Source organism: Odocoileus virginianus, chromosome 17 (genome assembly GCF_023699985.2).
Source record: "Odocoileus virginianus isolate 20LAN1187 ecotype Illinois chromosome 17, Ovbor_1.2, whole genome shotgun sequence".
Classification (NCBI taxonomy): domain Eukaryota; kingdom Metazoa; phylum Chordata; class Mammalia; order Artiodactyla; family Cervidae; genus Odocoileus; species Odocoileus virginianus.
This window is the reverse complement of record NC_069690.1, coordinates 59,837,825-59,859,047: the sequence shown is the minus strand read 5'-3', so window position 1 is coordinate 59,859,047 and position 21,223 is coordinate 59,837,825. Positions and strand designations below refer to the sequence as shown.

Below are 21,223 nucleotides of genomic sequence, written 5' to 3'. Positions count from 1 at the left end.
CGACTGGCCTAAGAATTAAATTGACATGATGAAACAGATGAATAGGAGAAACATCAAACCAGGTTTAATAACTGTCTGTACATGGGTGAGATCCAAGAAAACTAACTCACCAAAATGGTTGAAGCCCTTGCCTTAAGTACCATCTTCAACTGAAGACTAAAAGATGTGGGGTAGTGGCTGGGTGTTCAGAGTGGAGGGAGGCAACTGACATGGAGAAGGAAAAAGCACAAGTGTGGTGTGGTGTTTGCCCACAATGCAGAGGCAGGGGAACTAGGGAGGAATCTTAAGAGACAGACTTTGCTGGCTTCCTCCCTGGCTGGACCCCTAGTTTGCACTGTATTTGTCTCAGGTCCTCTAGCTGCATTCTCTTAGACGGTTAAGGGGGAGGGAGTTTCTTCCTGAGTCTTTCAGGCCTTAGAGACAATCAGCCTAAATGAATCCTCAGGCCAGAGAGACGGTTTTGGGGCGGCCAGTTTTGTTCCCCTGCAGTGACAGTAGCACTTGCTGGCACTCACAGGTGAGAGCACACCGCCGATGAGTGGAGGGGACTGCTTGCTGGGGACTGTGGGGCAGCTTTTCCCCTGGCTGCTGTGCTCAGCTATGTCACCCCTCAGACCTTTCTCCCCACCAGGTCACGATCCCTAAAGGTGACCTTCATCCTATTCTGTGACACTCTTTGCAACTTAAAACTGATAGAACATTTAGTATTTTTAGGTGCTTAAAGCTTTACTCCATGGGTTTCCCTTACCTGCTTTACTGGGTCCTCAACTGCCTGGATGAGGCTGGGGCTCTGGGTCTGGCAGAGCTGTGTGCACCCTCTCCCACATCTAATTCTTTGCCACTGTGATGGAGTAAGGAGAACAAAGGGCAACGGGTCTTCCTTACCTGGCCCAGGTTACAGACCGTTCCTGATGGGCTCCAGTTTGATTTCAAATCTCAGTGTAAGCTTGAGGTTATGATTCCGTTTTCTTCAAATATTTAGCCAATTGTTTTCATGTTCTTTATTAAATTATTGCATTTTCACTGAATAGAATAGTAGCTTTCTTGTCAAATACTAAATTCTTTATAACAGCACTGAAATGCAAAGAGAAACAATAGAAGTTAACTCTGACTTCTAAGCTTCCAAGGATTCAGTTTCTAGTATTTTGGTGTGACTCAGGATTTTTTCAGGGGTGATTTTGATCCGAATGAGGTTTTCACTTTGCATGATAACTTTAGAGGCTAATCTCTGATATGTAATTCTTCAGTATATACCGCAGTGTTTCTGGACTTCAGCTTTTTGCCTTATCTGTCTATGTGTTTCTGTACCAGAATTACACTATTTTAATTTTTGAGGCTTTCTGGTCTTCTGATTGGACGGTGTGAAGTATCTCCCTTATTACTTCTTTTTTTTATTTCAGTCACTATTCAAGAGTGCAGGACAGAGGAGGTTATTCTCTGGTTTTTGTACTAGAAACTTAGAATACCTGTATGAACGCCTCCCCCTGAAACAGAAACAAAAACGTTTTCTGAGGTTTTAATTTTAGTTACATTGAGTGGGTAGCTTACATTGGAGGAAATTTTGTCTTTAAAAATATTTTAAACCTCTGATTTAGGAACTGGTACAGTCTTCAATATTTTAATTCTTTTTTCCTTCTTCCTTCCCTCCCTTCCTTTTTTCTCTGTTTTCTGAGTGTTCCTCTGTAAAATTCTGTAATACTTTCATTTCTGGTTGAATTTATCCTTAGATTGGTTTTTCCTTGCTGTTTTTTATGAATAGGACCTTTTTTCCCCCATTATACTTTCTGGTCATTTTATCTTGAGAGACAAATCCTCATTCTTCTTAAGTGGAGATAGTTTTATCATGTAAAAAAAACTTTTGTTTAACATAGAGCCAGCACTGCTGATACTGGTGCAGAGCCAAGTTCTTGTCATTTAAGATGTACTTTACCATGAGATAGTTTGATTAAAAGTGCTCAATTAGTAATAAGTGGAAAATTCTTTTTAAAATGTCACTGTAAAAGTCTCCAAGTGTTTACGCAGCTGCACATGTTCACGCTGCAGTGGTGGTATTGTAGTGGCCTGCTAAAAAAAAACAGAATTCTTGTAAGTCGCCAATTTTGATCAGCTTCCTATAAATCAACATTTACTTATACCATCTTAGAGATGACGTGTAAGTCTGTATGACGTTATTTGCTTTGAAATAATTCTGTCTTATATGTAGGCTTTTGAACAAAGACACTTTTTGACCTATCTGTTTATTTTCATTTTTTCTTTGAATCAGCTCTAGTTTTGAGCTTAGTTTGCGGTACTATTTTCAGGAAGTACTTGTCCTTCAGTACTCGATTTCAGTACTGGGATCTGCTCATCCTCCTATCCCCCTACCCCAGCTCTCCAGCCAGGTTTCCTTCTGAGGAACATGGTATTACTGTACAGATGGAGCTGGAAGGTTATATTCTTGGCTGATTGACGTATTCTGCCTGTCCTGACTTTAAAGGTGGATGACTACAGCTCATGATTGATGTTGCATAACCAGGTAGTGCTGTCTTCTCAGAGAGAGCGTCACTGCATGGTCTCTCAAACATCTGATGTGTATAACAGAGACAGTGACTGACACATTAATAAATTAGACTTCTATTCATACTTAAATTATCAAAGCTAATCATTTAAATGAGATGTTCTATTTTAATTAAGGTTTCTGGCACCGTAGCTAATGAGGCTTGGAATTCCCACCAGAGCGTTTAGCTCTTCCGTAATGGTCAGCTTTGACAGCGTGACTGGAAGGAGAGCCCTGATGCATTAAGTTGCCGACTTCTCCCCCAGTTTTCATTTATGCATATATATGTGAAATGGCCAGCTAACCTTGTACGTTAGAGATGGACCTTTTAAGACAGTGGTAAGCAGACTATGAATTTTTACTTAAACTGACAGCAGTCTTTAAAAATAAAAATTCATACATGAAAGTCATTCAGCTTTTTCATCTTAAACAGCTTTTGGAACTTTAGCATTATACTTTGATTTTTAGAAGGAAATATTAGCAGTAGACTTAGAAAATAATGATCATATGTTTAGCAACATAACGAATTCACAGTTTAAACACGAAAAATGTTTGTAAACATACAGTATGTGGGGGAGAAGCCAAGATGGCGGAGGAATAGGACGGGGAGACCACTTTCTCCCCTACAAATTCATCGAAAGAACATTTGAACGCTGAGCAAATTTCACAAAACAACTTCTGATCGCTAGCAGAGGACATCAGGCGCCCAGAAAAGCAGCCCATTGTCTTCGAAGGGAGGTAGGACAAAATATAAAAGATAAAAAGGGAGACAAAAGAGCTACGGACGGAGACCCGTCCCGGGAAGGGAGTCTTAATAGAGGAAGTTTCCAATCACCAGGAAACCCTCGCACTGGCGGGTCTGAGGGAAGTTTTCAAATCTCGGAGGGCAACGTAACTGGGAGGAAAAATTAAATAAGGCCCACAGATTACGTGCCTAAAAGAAACTCCCAGCAGAAAAGTACCCCAGACTCCCGCACCCGCCACCAGCAGGTGGGGGCGACACGGAGAGGAGCGGGCGGCATTGCTTGGGGTAAGGACTGGGCCCGAAGGCCCTGAGAGCAGTCGGAGGGAGCTTTTTTGAACTGTCGGATAGCAAGGGAGAAGGTTGACCGGCCGAACACACTGCCGGCGGTTCGCAAAACAAAGGGTCTGAGAAACTCCAGAGAAGAGCCGGCCCATCCCTGCTGGAGGTAGGAGGCAGCGGGGAGGGGAAAGGGGCAAACTCAGCCCCAGAGAAGCCACCCCCTCCCACACTGCAAACAGGCCCCCGGTTCCTATCTAAAGACTTCCTGGGATTCTGGATGGTTGACATGCGCCGCCGGAGGGTCGTGGCTAGAGGCCAGCTTCCCTGAGCAAAGGCAAGCCGCAGACATCCAACCGGCCGGTGCGTGCTGGGGCCTCGGAGGGAAAAGGCGCGCCGCATCCGGGGAGAGTGCGCCCAAGCCTCTGGCTGCCTGAGCCGCTTGCCGCGGAGGGAAAAGGCGTGCTGCACCCGGGAGAGTGCACCCAAGCCTCTGGCTGCCTGAACCGCTCAGGCCGGGGAAGGCACAAAACGCAGGCGCAACCGAATCCGCGCTTTTGTGGAGTACCCGAAAACTGGAATTGCACTCAACGCAGAGCCCGCTCCATATAGAGCAGCCGGGAGCCTGAGCAGTATAGACGGAGAAAGCACTGACACCCGTGAGCGGGGCAAACCCAGTGTGGCCGGAACACGGTGAGCGCTATCCACACAGAGCCGTATCTGTCTGCAACGCCCCGCCCTCCCCGTAGCAGGACTGAACTGAACTAGAGAACCTAAATAAGAGATCACCTCCGCCCGCCTGTGTCAGAGCGGAAATTAGACACCGAAGAGACGGCAAATAGAAGCCAAATAAACAAAGGGAACCGCTTCAGAAAGGACCAGTGCAACAGATTAAAATCCCTGAAGGTAACACCGACTACACCGGAAGGGGCCTATAGATATCGAGAAGTGTAAGCTGGAAAGAGGAGCTATCTGAAATTGAACTGAACCTACACTGACTGCAACAGCTCCAGAGAAATTCCTAGATATATATATATATATATATATTTTGTTAAATTTAAAAAAAAAAGAAAAAAAATTTTTTTTTCTTTCCCTTATTTTTTTAAAATTTTTTCTCTTTTATTTTCTTTTAAAATTCCCTACTATTCCCCCATTACTCCTCAACTTTCATTTTCATATATTTTTATGATTTTTTTTAATTAGGGAAAAAAATTTTTTTTCTTTCTTTTTTTTCCCCTTCTTTCTTTTTCTTTTTCTTGTTTTTCTCTCCTTTTTCCTTTTAAAGTCCTCTAATACTCCTCTATTATTCCTTAATTTTCATTTTCATTTCACTATGACCTTGCAAAAAAAAAAAAAGCCCTATTTTTAAACTGAACTTCATATATATTTCTAAATTTTGTGTTTTTGTTTTTAAATATTGTATTTCAAAGAGTCTAACTTCTACGCTAGATTTTTAATCTTTGTTTTTCAGTATGTGATATAAATTTTGGACATTTAAGAATCCAATATTCAGTTCCCATTTCTATTCAGGAGTGTGTTGATTACTCTCTCCCACTTTTGACTCTCTGTTTTCTACCTCAGAACACCTCTATTTCCTCCTTTCCCCTTCTCTTCCCAATCCAATTCTGTCTGTGAATCTTTGTGGGTGTCTGGGCTACGGAGAACACTTTGGGAACAGATAACTGCGTAGATCTGTCTCTCTCCTCTTGAGTCCCCCTTTCTCTCCTCCTGCTCACCTCTATCTCCTTCCTCCCTCTCCTATTCGTCATGTAACTCTGTGAACCTCTCTGGTTGTCCCTCACGGTGAAGAATCTTTTCACCATTAACCTAGAAGTTTTATTATCAGTGCTGTATAGTTGGAGAAGTCTTGAGACTATTGGAAGAATGAAACTGAAATCCAGAGGCAGGAGACTCAAGCCCAAAACCTGAGAAAACCAGAAAGCTCCTGACTACACGGAACAATAAGAAATAAGAGACCATCCAAAAGCCTCCATACCTACACCAAAACCAACCACCACCCAAGAGCCAGTAAGCTCCAGAACAAGACATACCACGCAAACTCTATAGCAACGCAGGAACGTAGACCTAAGTGTCAACATACAGGCTGCCCAAAGTCACACCTAACACATAGACCCATCGCAAAACTCATTACTGGGCACTCCACTGCACTCCAGAGAGAAGAAATCCATTTCCACGCACCAGAACACTGACACAAGCTTCCCTAACCAGGAAACCTTGGCAAGCCAATCATCCAACCCCACCCACTGGGTAAAATCTCCATAATAAAAAGGAACCACAGACCACCAGAATACAGAAAGCCCACTCCAGACACAGCAATCTAAACAAGATGAAAAGGCAGAGAAATACCCAACAAGTAAAGGAACATGAAAATGCCCACCAAATCAAACAAAAGAGGAGGAGATAGGGAATCTACCTGAAAAAGAATTTAGAATAATGATAATAAAAATGATCCAAAATCTTGAAAACAAAATGGAGTTATAAATAAATAGCCTGGAGACAAAGATTGAGAAGATGCAAGAAATGTTTAACAAGGACCTAGAAGAAATAAAAAAGAGTCAATTAAAAATGAATAATGCAATAAATGAGATAAAAAACACTCTGGAGGGAACCATAAGTAGAATAACAGAGACAGAAGATAGGATAAGTGAGGTAGAAGATAAAATGGTGGAAATAAATGAAGCAGAGAGGAAAAAAGAAAAAAGAATCAAAAGAAATGAGGACAACCTCAGGGACCTCTGGGACAATGTGAAACGCCCCAACATTCGAATCATAGGAGTCCCAGAAGAAGACAAAAAGAAAGGCCATGAGAAGTTACTCGAGGAGATAATAGCTGAAAACTTCCCTAAAATGGGGAAGGAAATAGCCACCCAAGTCCAAGAAACCCAGAGAGTCCCAAACAGGATAAACCCAAGGCGAAATACCCCAAGACACATATTAATCAAATTAACAAAGATCAAACACAAAGAACAAATATTAAAAGCAGCAAGGGAGAAACAACAAATAACACACAAAGGGATTCCCATAAGGATAACAGCTGATCTATCAATAGCAACCCTTCAGGCTAGAAGGGAATGGCAGGACATACTTCAAGTAATGAAAGAGAATAACCTACAACCCAGATTACTGTTCCCAGCAAGGATCTCATTCAGATATGAAGGAGAATTCAAAAGCTTACAGACAAGCAAAAGCTGAGAGAATTCAGCACCACCAAACCAGCTCTTCAACAAATGCTAAAGGATCTTCTCTAGACAGGAAACACAGAAAGGTTGTATAAACGCGAACCCCAAACAACAAAGTAAATGGCAACGGGACCATACCTATCAATAATTACCTTAAATGTAAATGGGTTGAATGCCCCAACCAAAAGACAAAGACTGGCTGAATGGATACAAAAACAAGACCCCTATATGTGCTGTCTACAAGAGACCCACCTCAAAGCAAGGAACACATACAGACTAAAAGTGAAGGGCTGGAAAAAAATATTCCACGCAAACGGAGACCAAAAGAAAGCAGGAGTCGCAATACTCATATCAGATAAAATAGACTTTCAAATAAAGGCTGTGAAAAGAGACAAAGAAGGACACTACATAATGATCAAAGGATCAATCCAAGAAGAAGATATAACAATTATAAATATATATGCACCCAACATAGGAGCACCGCAATATGTAAGGCAAATACTAACGAGTATGAAAGAGGAAATTAATAGTAACACAATAATAGTGGGAGACTTTAATACCCCACTCACAACTATAGATAGATCAACTAAACAGAAAATTAACCAGGAAACACAAACTTTAAAGGACACAATGGACCAGCTAGACCTTATTGACATCTATAGGACGTTTCACCCCAAAACAATCAACTTCACCTTTTTCTCAAGTGCACACGGAACCTTCTCCAGAATAGATCACATCCTGGGCCATAAATCTAGTCTTGGTAAATTCAAAAAAATTGAAATCATTCCAGTCATCTTTTCTGACCACAGTGCAGTAAGATTAGATCTCAATTACAGGAAAAAAATTATTAAAAATTCAAACATATGGAGGCTAAACAACACACTTCTGAATAACCAACAAATCATAGAAGAAATCAAAAAAGAAATCAAAATATGCATAGAAATGAATGAAAATGAAAACACAACAACCCAAAACCTATGGGATGCTGTAAAAGCAGTGCTAAGGGGAAGATTCATAGCATTACAGGCCTACCTCAAGAAACAAGAAAAAAGTCAAATAAATAACCTAACTCTACACCTAAAGCAACTAGAGAAAAAAGAAATGAAGAACCCCAGGGTTAGTAGAAGGAAAGAAATCTTAAAAATTAGGGCAAAAGAAATGCAAAAGAAACTAAAGAGACCATAGCAAAAATCAACAAAGCTAAAAGCTGGTTTTTTGAAAAAATAAACAAAATTGACAAACCATTGGCAAGACTCATTAAGAAACAAAGGGAGAAGAACCAAATTAACAAAATTAGAAATGAAAATGGAGAGATCACAACAGACAGCACTGAAATACAAAGGATCACAAGAGACTACTACCAGCAGCTCTATGCCAATAAAATGGACAACTTGGAAGAAATGGACAAGTTCTTAGAGAAGTATACCTTTCCAAAACTAAACCAGGAAGAAATAGAAGATCTTAACAAACCCATCACAAGCAAGAAAATCGAAACTGTAATCAGAAATCTTCCAGCAAACAAAAGCCCAGGACCAGATGGCTTCACAGCTGAATTCTACCAAAAATTTAGAGAAGAGCTAACACCTATCTTACTCAAACTCTTCCAGAAAATTGCAGAAGAAGGTAAACTTCCAAACTCATTCTATGAGGCCACCATCACCCTAATTCCAAAACCAGACAAAGATGCCACAAAAAAAAGAAAATTACAGGCCAATATCACTGATGAACATAGATGCAAAAATCCTTAACAAAATTCTAGCAAACAGAATCCAACAACATATTAAAAAAATCATACACCATGACCAAGTGGGGCTTATCCCAGGAATGCAAGGATTCTTTAATATCCGCAAATCAATCAATGTGATACACCACATTAACAAATTGAAAGATAAAAACCATATGATCATCTCAATAGACACAGAAAAAGCCTTTGAAAAAGTTCCAACATCCATTTATGATTAAAACTCTCCAGAAAGCAGGAATAGAAGGAACATACCTCAACATAATAAAAGCTATACATGACAAACCCACAGCAAGCATTGCCCTCAATGGTGAAAAATTGAAAGCATTTCCCCTAAAATCAGGAACAAGACAAGGGAGCCCACTCTAACCACTCCTGTTCAACATAGTTTTGAAAGTGTTGGCCACAGCAATCAGGACAGAAAAAGAAGTAAAAGGAATCCACATAGGAAAAGAAGAAGTGAAACTCTCGCTGTTTGCAGATGACATGATCCTCTACATAGAAAACCCTAAAGACTCTACCAGAAAATTACTAGAGCTAATCAACGATTATAGTAAAGTTGCAGGATATAAAATTAACACACAGAAATCTCTTGCATTCCTATACACTAACAATGAGAAAGCAGAAAGAGAAATTAAGGAAACAATACCATTCACCATTGCAGCAAAAAGAATAAAATACTTAGGAGTATATCTACCTAAAGAAACAAAAGACTTATACATAGAAAACTATAAATCACTGATGAAAGAAATCAAAGAGGACACAAACAGATGGAGAAATATACTGTGTTCATGGATTGGAAGAATCAATATTGTCAAAATGGCTATACTACCCAAAGCAATCTATAGATTCAATGCAATCCCTATCAAGCTACCAACGGTATTTTTCACAGAACTAGAACAAATAATTTCACAATTTGTATGGAAATACAAAAAACCTCGAATAGCCAAAGTAACCTTGAGAAAGAAGAATGGAACTGGAGGAATCAACCTGCCTGACTTCAGACTGTATTACAAAGCCACAGTCATCAAGACAGTATGGTGCTGGCACAAAGACAGAAATATAGATCAATGGAACAGAATAGAAAGCCCAGAGATAAATCCACGAACCTATGGTCACCTTATCTTTGACAAAGGAGGCAAGGATATACAATGGAAAAAAGACAACCTCTTTAACAAGTGGTGTTGGGAAAACTGGTCAACCACTTGTAAAAGAATGAAACTAGAACACTTTCTAACACCATACACAAAAATAAACTCAAAATGGATTAAAGATCTAAATGTAAGACCAGAAACTATAAAACTCCTAGTGGAGAACATAGGCAAAACTCTCTGACATAAATCACAGCAGGATCCTCTATGACCCACCTCCCAGAATATTAGAAACAAAAGCAAAAATAAACAAATGGGACCTAATGAAACTTGAAAGCTTTTGCACAACAAAGGAAACTATAAGCAAGGTGAAAAGACAGCCCTCAGATTGGGAGAAAATAATAGCAAATGAAGCAACAGACAAAGGACTAATCTCAAAAATATACAAGCAACTCCTCCAGCTCAACTCCAGAAAAATAAATGACCCAATCAAAAAATGGGCCAAAGAACTAAACAGACATTTCTCCAAGGAAGACATACAGATGGCTAAAAAACACATGAAAAGATGCTCAACATCACTCATTATCAGAGAAATGCAAATCAAAACCACAATGAGGTACCATTACACGCCAGTCAGGATGGCTGCTATCCTAAAGTCTACAAGCAATAAATGCTGGAGAGGGTGTGGAGCAAAGGGAACCCTCTTACACTGTTGGTGGGAATGCAAACTAGTACAGCCGCTATGGAGAACAGTGTGGAGATTCCTTAAAAAACTGGAAATAGAACTGTCATATGACCCAGCAATCCCACTCCTGGGCATACACACCAAGGAAACCAGATCTGAAAGAGACACGTGCACCCCAGTGTTCATCACAGCACTGTTTATCATAGCCAGGACATGGAAGCAACCTAGATGCCCATCAGCAGACAAATGGATAAGGAAGCTGTGGTACTTATACACCATGGAATATTACTCAGGCATTAAAAAGAATTCATTTGAATCAGTTCTAATGAGATGGATGAAACTGGAGCCCATTATACAGAGTGAAGTAAGCCAGAAAGATAAAGACCATTACAGTATACTAACACATATATATGGAATTTAGAAAGATAGTAACGATAATCCTATATGCAAAACAGAAAAAGAGACACAGATGTATAGAACAGATTTTTGGAGTCTGTGGGAGAAGGCGAGGGTGGGATGTTTCAAGAGAACAGCATCGAAACATGTATATTATCTAGGGTGAAACAGATCACCAGCCCAGGTTGGATGCATGAGACAAGTGCTCGGACCTGGTGCACTGGGAAGACCCAGAGGGATCGGGTGGAGAGGGAGGCAGGAGTGGGGATCGGGATGGGGAATGCATGTATATCCATGGCTGATTCATGTCAATGTATGACTAAGACTACTACAATATTGTAAAGTAGTTAGCCTCCAACTAATAAAAAATTAAAAAAAAAAACATACAATATGTGTGAAGCTGATACTGAACCCAGGTGTAAGGATCTCTGACAGAGAAAAATAAGACTTTAAGGAGTAACAGTGAAATTATTTCAGACCTGAAGACTCTAAAATTAAATCTGCATGCCAGTCATTGGTAGAGTTGCCATCTATAAGTAACAGAATATTCGGATTGGCAGGAGATGTACACAGAAAGAGTAGTCTCTTTGGGGAAGAAATGAGAGCTGGGCAAAAGCAACAGGAAGCAAAAAATGGTCAGGAAATAAAAGAAGAAATGAAATAAACAATGAAAAGTAGAGCTTATATATATATATATATATATTTAAACAACCTAAGGTTCCTAAGTGTAGGTGGAAATAAAAGAACTTTCTCTGTCAAAAATACATAAATTTTTTATAGGTAAGGGATCTTTTTCTCAAATTTTTGTTAGTGGGCCCTTCTTTTTCAGTGTACTCCATAGGAATTTCCCTCTGGGGGCGGGGGGGAATCTGAAATTTTGAACTCATTGAACGTAATGGATTTCCTTGTGTTGGGAGAGTGTAATTTCCTCAGTTCTGTCTTGCGACGGGGGACCAGGGGACCAGTGCGGTTCTACCTCAGAGTTCTATTTGGCAAGCAAAGGATGGTGCACCCTCGAGGCGTGAGGGCCAGCAACCCCAAAGGAGATTTTGGCTTGCTTTCTCTTTTTATAGGTTTTGTCTCTTCCCCAGAGCCTGCCCTGTGCAAATTAGGGCTAGCCTGGAAGGGGGCATGTTTGTTTCACTTGAGGTTCTCATTCAGGTCCGTATATTTTTCCTTTGTTCCCTTCTCTCGGACTTTTCTCTTTGTCTTTTAGCCACTGCCATTTTGGACTCCTTGTTCCTATTCTAACTACCCAACAATTGTAATCAATTAGCATGCTCTCAATAGCTGGTTTTTTTTTTTTTTTTTTCCAAATTTAAGTAACTTAAATAGGCTTTTGATGGCATAACACTTTATTTTAGCGGATACATCAAATTGTTGATGATTTTTAAAGTTGATGGATTATGTTTGGATATTTTAATAATAAAAAGTTTAAATATATTGTCATTGATTAGGACTTTGATTTATTGAAGACTTTAAAGTAAAACTTAGAACACTGGAATTAGCCGAGGCCTTGAAGATCATTTATTCTACCTCTTTCTTCTAAGTACAAAACTAACAGACTTTAGTTTTGTACTTGAGTAGAACAACCACCACCATTGACACATAAAGCCTTTAGAATGTGATCCCTTACAGTTTTTGATTGTGCTGAACACTCAGGGCATGGTAATGAAAAGAAGCACTTCGTTTTGATTCTGAGAGCTAATCTTCTTCTTAACAAACCTCGGTAAGAAAGCCACACTGGACAAGCTGCTGTGACCATTCATTCATGCACTGCCTGGCCAAAGAGAGGAGAGCAGTTTAGAAGGTGGGTTGTTCTACCCAATACCATAAAGTAATAACTTCAGCAAAGAAATTTTAAATGTACTGATTAGATTCACAGTTGACAGTAGTTAGAATGGTTAATATTCTAGAAAATAGGAAATTCAGAATGATCTTAACCATTGGGAGAAAAATACCTTTAAAGCAGAGTAAAACTAAAGTGAATTTAGATACCATACATAAAGACAGAAGAACAGTAAAAATATATGAGAAAGGAATTGATGAGACAGAAGTGTTATCACTTTTCTCATCCAGTAGCTAAAACTTTGGAAATGCAGAAGTGACCCAGACATTCCTCATTTGACAGTGAGAGTCTTGCCTCCCTCCCCTCCCATCCATTCTGCTTCAGGGCAGCCAGTCCAGGCCCATTCCCTTCCCCAGTTGATATCCTTGTGGTTCCATCTGTGGTGATCACTCTCACATGCTTACCCTACAATTTTCCCCATTTAATTGACCTGACTATCTGCTTGTGCTGTCTTATATTTTATCCCCCCCAAATCCTGCTATTTCTGTGCCCATTTATCTCTCCCTCTTCTTTGTAATCTAACCTCCAGTTCCTGATTTCCAGTTACTTGTAACAACAAAGGTAAAAGGAAGTTCCCTCCCAGTCATAATTGTTGCAGGAAGGGGGATTCCCTTCCAGGGCCCGAAACTGGGCTCTTGTCTAATACTCGGAAGCGAATTGTCTGAGGGGACACATGTGCTGACAAAGCAAGAGATTTTGTTGGGAAGGGCGCCCCGGGGAGAGCAGCCGGGTAAGGGAACCCAGGAGAACAGCTCTGCCAGTGGCTCCCAGTCTCGGCTTTTCTGGTGATGGGATTAGTTTCCGGGTTATCTTTAGCCAGTCATTCTGACTCAGTCCTTCCTGGTGGTGCACGCCTTGTTCAGCCAAGATGGTTGCCTGTGAGGAGGATTCTGGGAGGTGGTCGGACGTGCGGAGTCTCTTTTTGACTTTTCCCAAACTGTTCCAGTTGATGGTAGCTTATTAGTTCCGTGTTCTTCACCAGGCCCTCCTGTCATAAAACAGCTCACGCAAATGGTTGCTATGGTGCCTGGCCTGGGTGGGCAGTTTCAATCAGTGTGCTTCCCCTAACAATAATGACTGGAAACTGAATAGCAAGTCTGTTATTACTGGGAGAGGGAGAGGGGGAAATAAAAAGCCAGTCCCATCCTGTCATTTAAGATCTAGCATGGAAGTTTATCTTTTATGTTAGGTTAACAGCAGACCCTTCCTGTGTTCTAACGGTGTGTGCTGAACTCATTCGATTCTCACAGTTCTAAGAGCTGCGTACTGTGGGTTATGAAGATACATGTACAATTGAAGTTCCCAAGAGGTGAAGTCAGTTGTCCAGGGCGATGTTCCCAGTAAAAGCAGCCTGAAGTCTACCCAGAGACTCTGGCCATAGACCGAGGCCGGACAGCTCACTCTGCTGCGTCCTGCCTTGCTGTTAGGACTGAGATTGAGCCGTGGTCATAAAAGTCAGGCCCGGAAACTTGGAGGGCACTTAAGGAATTTCTGGCAAATAGGTCCTGACAGAGGGCTAAAGAAATTTTGGTGCAAGTTAGGGAGGAGAAAAATAATTGAGTTTCAAACGTACAAAGGATTGGATGAAGAATAATGAATGTTCCGTTTTAGTTGAAGACAATTTAAAGGAAGACTGCAGTGGGGCCAATCAGGTGCACTTCTTTTGGGGGTGGGGAACCCTGTCTTGCCATCACGTCTAAGGAATAATAAACCGGGAGGTTGTGAAGGGCCCACAGACGAGCCTCAAATGGATGCGTGTGTTCAAGACGTTATGGTTCAATTGATTGTGACTGTAATATCCCCTTTTAATTTTGAGCAGATGTGTTTCTTCATGCTTAATTTAATGTCACCTAAAATGTTGATGGAACTTGGGAACTGAAGACAGGTGGTTCAGTCCCATATCTTCCAAACAAGAAAGCAGAGTCAGAAATCACATGTGTCGTGTGATAGGACTGCCTGCCAAGGGCCAGAGCTGCGTTTGAATCCAGGTCTCCAGACACCGTGGCCACCGCTCAGGCTGCTTTGGGGGCGTTTCACAGTCACAAAAGAGAGTAGTGTTGAGAATTTCTACTTAACACAGTGAGATTGCTGTGTACATAAGAGTAGGGTGTAAATTTCACAGATTTATGAAATGTCCTTTCTCTTCGTGTAGTATGAACCCAGAGGACCTGGTCGGCCCTTGTACCAAAGAAGAATCTCATCTAGCTCAGTGCAGCCTTGTTCTGAAGAAGTAAGCACTCCTCAAGACAGTCTTGCTCAGTGTAAAGAGCTTCAGGACCATAATAACCAGTCTTCTTTCACCTTTTCCTCCCCGGAGTCCTGGGTAAACGCCACCTCATCCACCCCCTATCAGAACATTCCGTGCAATGGATCCAGCAGGCCAGCCCAGCCCAGAGAGTTGGCAGGTAAGACCGGGCTGCTGGTGGCCACAGCTTCAGTGCTCACTGGTCAGCTCCTGCTGTTTATGGGGTTTTCCTGCTCCCATTTCTTCCGTTTGCATGATTGTCTTTGAACAGTAGTTAATGGTCACTGCTCACAGCTGTGCCTCAGGATTCGTATTAATTTAGGACTATATAGCTTCCATATATATGATCTGGAAGGTAAGTAATCTGTCAGTATTTAGGAACTGATGATTTTGATGATTGTAACCTGTGAATGGGCAAAAGAAGTAAGGGAAACTAAAATACATTTCTAAATAGAATCACCTTTTCTTGGGAAGAGCTTGCTTTCGGGATTTTTGTCTCTTTTTCTTTTTTCAGTTAAGGGTGGGAATCGGTTAGGTCAGTTTCAGTTTTCGGTAGTTTTATTGTCAATCAAGTTGTGACAGACACCTACACAGTAGAGTTTGGCCATAAGAAAAACCAGTAGGGTGTAATATTTTGAGATTTAGAAATCCAGAGTTTATTTCTTGTATTCTGATGAAGTAAGAAATCCAAGTCCAAAGAAGAAAAAGAAGACATAGGAAGGCGCTGGAACAGACACGGCTTTGCACTTGTGTGGTGAGAAGTCTGATGTCTCTCCTCCAGCCTAACAACCATTGTCTGTCCTTTGTCTCCTTTTTTTTATGTTGACTGTAAAGAAATGTTAAATGTAAACAGTGATACTATTTGATTCTCTGATCTATAGCCTTCTCTTTGTAGGCTGTAGATGTTGATCTTTGTGAACAAGTCTATGATCGTTGGTGAATTTCTGCCTTGGTAGCATCAACCTTTGTATTTTGTTTATTTTATTCCTCGTTAGAATGTGAATCCATTGTTTCTGTAACTTACCCATTTTGGAGAATATGCATACAAGTGTATTTTTAGAGCAAGAGACATGGTAGATCAGAAAGCATTAAATAGGTATTAGTTTCATTCCCAGCAAGAGTGTTTAATCTTTAAACACTCATTAGTACCTTCTGTGTGTAAGCTGCTGTATTTCACCTGGGATTGCTTTGTCATTGTAGAGGTCTAGCAAAAACACACTCATCATATTTGGATTTCCTGAGAAACATAAATTACAAATAAGTGGTGAAAATTTGTTCCTTTTTAGTTGTTTTATTATAATTTATTTTAAAGACAACATCATTTCTCATTTTTTTTCCAACCTAAACTTTAAGATAGCTTTTGGCCAAAATCAATAAAAAGTTGATAAGGTAGAAATTTCCTGAATAAGTGCCCAACGCATATGTCATTTATGGTGTCTTTTCCACAAATATAAAATTATTACTTTTTTCATTGTGTTATTTAGTCACTAAGTCATGTGTTGTTTAGTTGGTAAGTCGTGTCTTACTCTTTGTGATCTCAGGGACTTATAGCCCGCCAGTCTTCTATGTCCATGAGATTTCCTCAGCAGGAATACTGGAGTGAGTTGCCGTGTCCTTCTCCAGGGGATCTTCCTGACCCAGGGATCAAACCTGGGTCTCCTGCATTGACAGGAGGATTCTTTACCACTGAGCCACTGGGGAAGCCAGTTTTCCTCATTGCTAGAAGACAAATAGTAAACACTGAACTGAGGGTTCCCAGGTGGCACTAGTGGTAAAGAATTTGCCTGCCAGTGCAGGAGACACAGGAGATGGAGTTTCGAAACCCAGGTCGGGAAGGTCCCCTGGAGAAGGACACGGCTCCCCACGCCAGTATTCTCCCACGGAGACTCCCACGGACAGAGGAGCCTGGTGGGCTACAGTCCCCGGGCCCACACAGAGTCAGACATGACAAAGCACACACACACACACACCACTTAGCTAAATGTTTAAAAACTAATTCAGAAGTCACCAATATCCTGAAGCACACCTGCTAGTCTCACAGTTTGTATGTGTGTGTATATATGTGTATATGTATTTTATTTTGTCTTATTTTACTTGTAGAGAAATGTAGCAATTGCCAGTAGTAAATCAGAAGGAAAATTATCACCACTTGGGAAAGTTCTTTCTAAAGTTTGAGACTTATTTCTTAAGTTGAAGGAAACTGTTTGTATTATATTGGTTTGGAATTTAAAGGCGGTCATGAGATGGCTGTATTTCTCTACATTTGCAAGCCTGAGAGCAGAGGTCATGTTTCTGACCTTTTTGAACTTTGGATTCCCATTTTGGCACTGATCACACTTCAGCTCTTGGTGAACGCTTGACTGCTGAGTAAGGAGAGCATGAAAACAGATTCTGTGCGATCGAGGGGGTGACCAGTCTCAGTGTGGGGCCTGGTACCTTACGGCGCCCACAGTGAGGGTGGGGTTCATCCCCCGACCCTGGGTGTTCCAGTTCTGTTCTCTTGTCCTGGTGACAAAGCATGCTTTATCAAGCATCTTCTTTTCATAAACAGATGAAAATTAAAGATTAGGTAGAAAAATGTATTTTGAAAAAAAGCATTGGCTGCCAGATTAGTAAAATTCAGTTTTAAAGAACAGTTTGTCTTATCTGGAGTATGTGTGGTAAATCAGATTGACAGAGATCTTTACTTTCATGGTTAGATAAGCATGTAGGCATTAGGTTCAACTGCCTCTAAAATATTATTTTGTATGTATTATTTAATTAAAGACATTCTAAACTCTAATTGTCATGAAAATGAGAGCATGGTTAAGAAGACTTGGTAAATAAAAATAGTTTTGAACAACCAATAAAATACTTATTTTGTGTATTAGGCAGTGCAAGACCCTTTTATATTGAAATGTTTGTTAAACTAATGCTCTTAAAAGCAATTGTTTTCATTCACAGAATGACATTTAGACAGGAAAGGTGATAAATGTTCCTGAACGCTGTTAAATGGCTTAAAATAATTTTGAACAATTTGTGAATTTTTTAAAGTTTTAAAATAGTAATATGAAATTAGCATACTGAGTCAATGAAATACTAAAACTAAACTTTCCAATCCATGAATAGGTAATAAACATAGGGGAAAATGTACATAAATATCAGTAATCAAGACATGCAAAGTAGAACTGTAAGATAATTATTTACTTATAAAATAGTTAAAGTTAAATAGTAACATGAGTGTTGTGATATAGTAGAGAAGCGGGCACATTTGTTGACTGAGTGTAATCGGGCAGTGTTTTCCCACGGGGTGATTTGGCCACAGTTAGCACTGTGTGTCCCTGGTGGTCAGCTGGCAGGTGGAGAATCCACCTGCAATGCAGGAGACCTGAGTTTGATCCCTGGTTTGGAAAGATCCCCTGGGGATGGGAACAGCTGCCCACTCCAGTATTCTGGCCTGGACAATTCCGTGGAATATACAGTCCCTGGGGCCGCAAAGAGTCGGACATGACAGAGTGACTTTGACTTTCACTCTGATGGCTAGGGTATATTTAGCTTTGTAAGAAACCAGCAAACTTCTGCACCATTCTGCCTTCCCGCCAGCAGAGAACAAGAGTTCCTGTTGTCCCATGTTTCGTCAGCATTTGGCGACGTCAGTGTCCTGATGTGGGCCATTCTGATAACTGCTCAGTGGGGTCTCATTAAATGTGGCTTCCCTGGTGGCTCAACTGGTAAAGTGTCTGCATGCAATGCAGGAGATCTGGGTTCGATCCAGAGGTTGGGAAGACCCCCTGGAGAAGGGAGTGGCAACCCACTCCAGGATTCTGGCCTGTGTCGGAGACGACCGAGCGGTGTTCACACACACATGCACTGCATGGTACTTTTAGGAATTTATCTCAAGGAAACAGTCATGAATATTTAGGAAACTTCATCTTTTATAACATTTGAAAAGTGAAAAATTGACTGCTATCCAGATTTCTAAAAATGAGAGGTTCCTTTAAAAATTACGAAATGTCTGCATTGTTTGATGTCCTTAGGGAAAATGCACCAACAGGTTAAGGCTTAGCTCTCGTATTTGGAAATCTGAATAGCTTATTTTCTTCTTTGGCTTTTGTGTAGTTTCAAGTTATCCTCAATGAATATGTATTATGATTATCACTCAGTATAATGGTTTAAATTTTAAAACATTGGAAACAAAATCAGTGTTTAAAGCAAGTTATGACGTAGTGGGCCATGAAATGAGTTAGGAAGAATGGATTCAGTATTAAAATCAGGCAGATTACAGGAAGTGTGAAGTGAAGTTTACTGTTCTTCTCTCATTTTATTCCATTTTTACTTACATATTACAAGGAAAGGTAGCGTTTTTAAGAAACAGAATCTGATGCTCCTGTTCTTCGGTTAATAATAGAAGCTATCTTAACCAGACAACTGGTTGAAGAACTCATTTTTATTTAAGAAAGAACATATTTGCTCCCATTTTCAGACTATGAGTAGTTAATAAATATCAAAATGTACAGTTAAACAAATTAGTTTTTTGAAGCAGACCTTTGGATTTGACCTTCAGTTTTTAATATGCCTAGTTATTGCAGCTCACATAGTTAAATTTTTTTTCAAATGTTTCTGAGATGGAGAAGTTTGGTTAGATATGTTGTGATTTCAGGGTTCTGTGGCAGAAGCCGTCTGTCCCTGAGTTCCTGGAGATGAAAACCAGTAGAGACATGGAGTTAATGAGGTGCCTGGGTGTTGCTGGGCTTGCCCTTAAATCGGTGTTACTGTTCTCTGCTTCTAGCTCCGCCCAAGACCGTCAAAGCCCCCGAGGAACATCTGAAGCCTGAGAGCCTTGAGGGGTCCAGTTCCTTCAACTACAGCGTGCTGCAGCATCTCGGCCAGTTCCCCCCGCTCATGCCCAACAAGCAGATCGCCGAGTCGGCCAGCAGCAGCAGCCCGCAGAGCTCCGGGGGCGGCAAGCCTGCCATGTCCTACGCCAGCGCACTGCGGGCCCCTCCCAAGCCCAGGCCCCCACCTGAGCAGGCCAAGAAGAGCAGCGACCCTCTGTCTCTGTTTCAAGAGCTCAGCCTGGGGAGCTCAGCCGGCAGCAATGGCTTCTACTCCTATTTTAAGTAATCACTTTTTTTCCTCCAGGGAGAATGTTCTAATTTCTGTATCAGTAGAACTAAGGTAGCCAGCCTTCACCTATAGCTGCACAGTTTCCTTTGTTTTCATGTTAAATATGTTCTCACTTAATTGCTTTGCTGCTAGACTTGCAACTAATTTTTTAAAAGTATATTCCATTATTTGCATTTTTGACGTGAGTCAGAATTTTGACAGCTTTTATGTGGAATAAAAAAATATTTTTAAATTTGTGTATTGTTATATATGTTTGCATCAAGCTAGCAGCTAAGAAGTTAATTGTGCAACTATTAAAAAAAAAAAAGAAAAAAAGTTTGTCTAAAATGTATTTAAAGAGAAAAAAAATTGTAAGTAGCATTTACATTTATTCAATAATATTACCATATGCTGGGTTTCTGTACCAGAAATGGCCAGTTGATGTACAAATGTATGTTATTTTTGCTTAAATTCATTGAAAATTTTTTAAAATAAAGGGGCAGCATCTTCTGAATACTTTTAAGTTTCATCAGCTTTTTTTGGTGGCAAGATGCTGCACTCTAAAACTTTTATAGTTTTAGACTGTATGATGCGCTATTGTCCTCTCCATCCACTGTAGGACAGAGTTAAAGGCATTCTTTGCAGGTGTATTTCCTATGCCACTGTTTTTTGTAACCTGAAAAAAACATGGGCATACTTAGTTATTTTTTGGACAAGCTACTCTTCAAGCTTGTTTTTAATGTTAATTTGATAGTGTGGTTTTTTTTAAACAAATCATGAAGCTGAAAAATTTTTAGGATTGTTGGTGCTTAGTAGACTTGATAACTATTTTAAAAATGCGTGAATTTAGTAAAAATCTTTTTTTCCTCACTATGCATGTGTAAATGTTTGTAATCTGGCTTCCCCTCTCTCCAGTGGTATAAAGAATTGTGCCGCTTTAAGGTTTCTTTTCCCTCCAGTAAAAATTTTGGTACCTTATTTGATGTTTACATTAAAATGTGACATTATACATGGCAAATTCAAATATTTTGCTAACTGTTTTGTTTGAGGAATATCATTAAAGAAGAAATATAATGTTTATCAAAGATGTATCAAAATTAATCAAAATCTGGGGCAAAAACTACCCTTGTTTTTCGTCTTTCGATTCTTCTGAAAGAACCCCACTGAACTTGTACAAAAATATAAAATTTAAACAGCTCTCCTAAATATTCTACAGTCTAGACATTGTTTTGAGTGAACTTTGGTAAAATCCAAAGAGAAGCGTTGACCCTCTTCAAACGTGTGGTCTTGTGACACTTTTGAAGCAAAGCATGTCCGTATTGTTTTCCTGACCTAGTAGTACTACTTTTATATTTCAGAGGTGTCTTGAAACTA

At 40.2% G+C, this 21,223-nt stretch overlaps 1 protein-coding gene across 14 annotated transcripts in view; it reads left to right on the top strand.

Moving 5' to 3' along the window:
• The window catches only part of HELZ (helicase with zinc finger), a 148,538-nt gene extending 127,671 nt beyond the window's left edge, over positions 1-20,867 (top strand). For 13 of the 14 annotated variants that reach the window (XM_070480144.1, XM_070480137.1, XM_070480138.1 and 10 more), the window contains 2 exons: positions 14,672-14,924; positions 19,533-20,867. In XM_070480144.1, coding sequence (XP_070336245.1) covers positions 14,672-14,924; positions 19,533-19,867 — 588 coding nt within the window. In that variant the 3' untranslated portion in view covers positions 19,868-20,867. The remainder of the gene's footprint in view (positions 1-14,671; positions 14,925-19,532) is intronic. The other variant, XM_020875686.2, reaches the window with a different exon arrangement.
• The last annotated feature ends 356 nt before the right edge of the window (positions 20,868-21,223 follow it).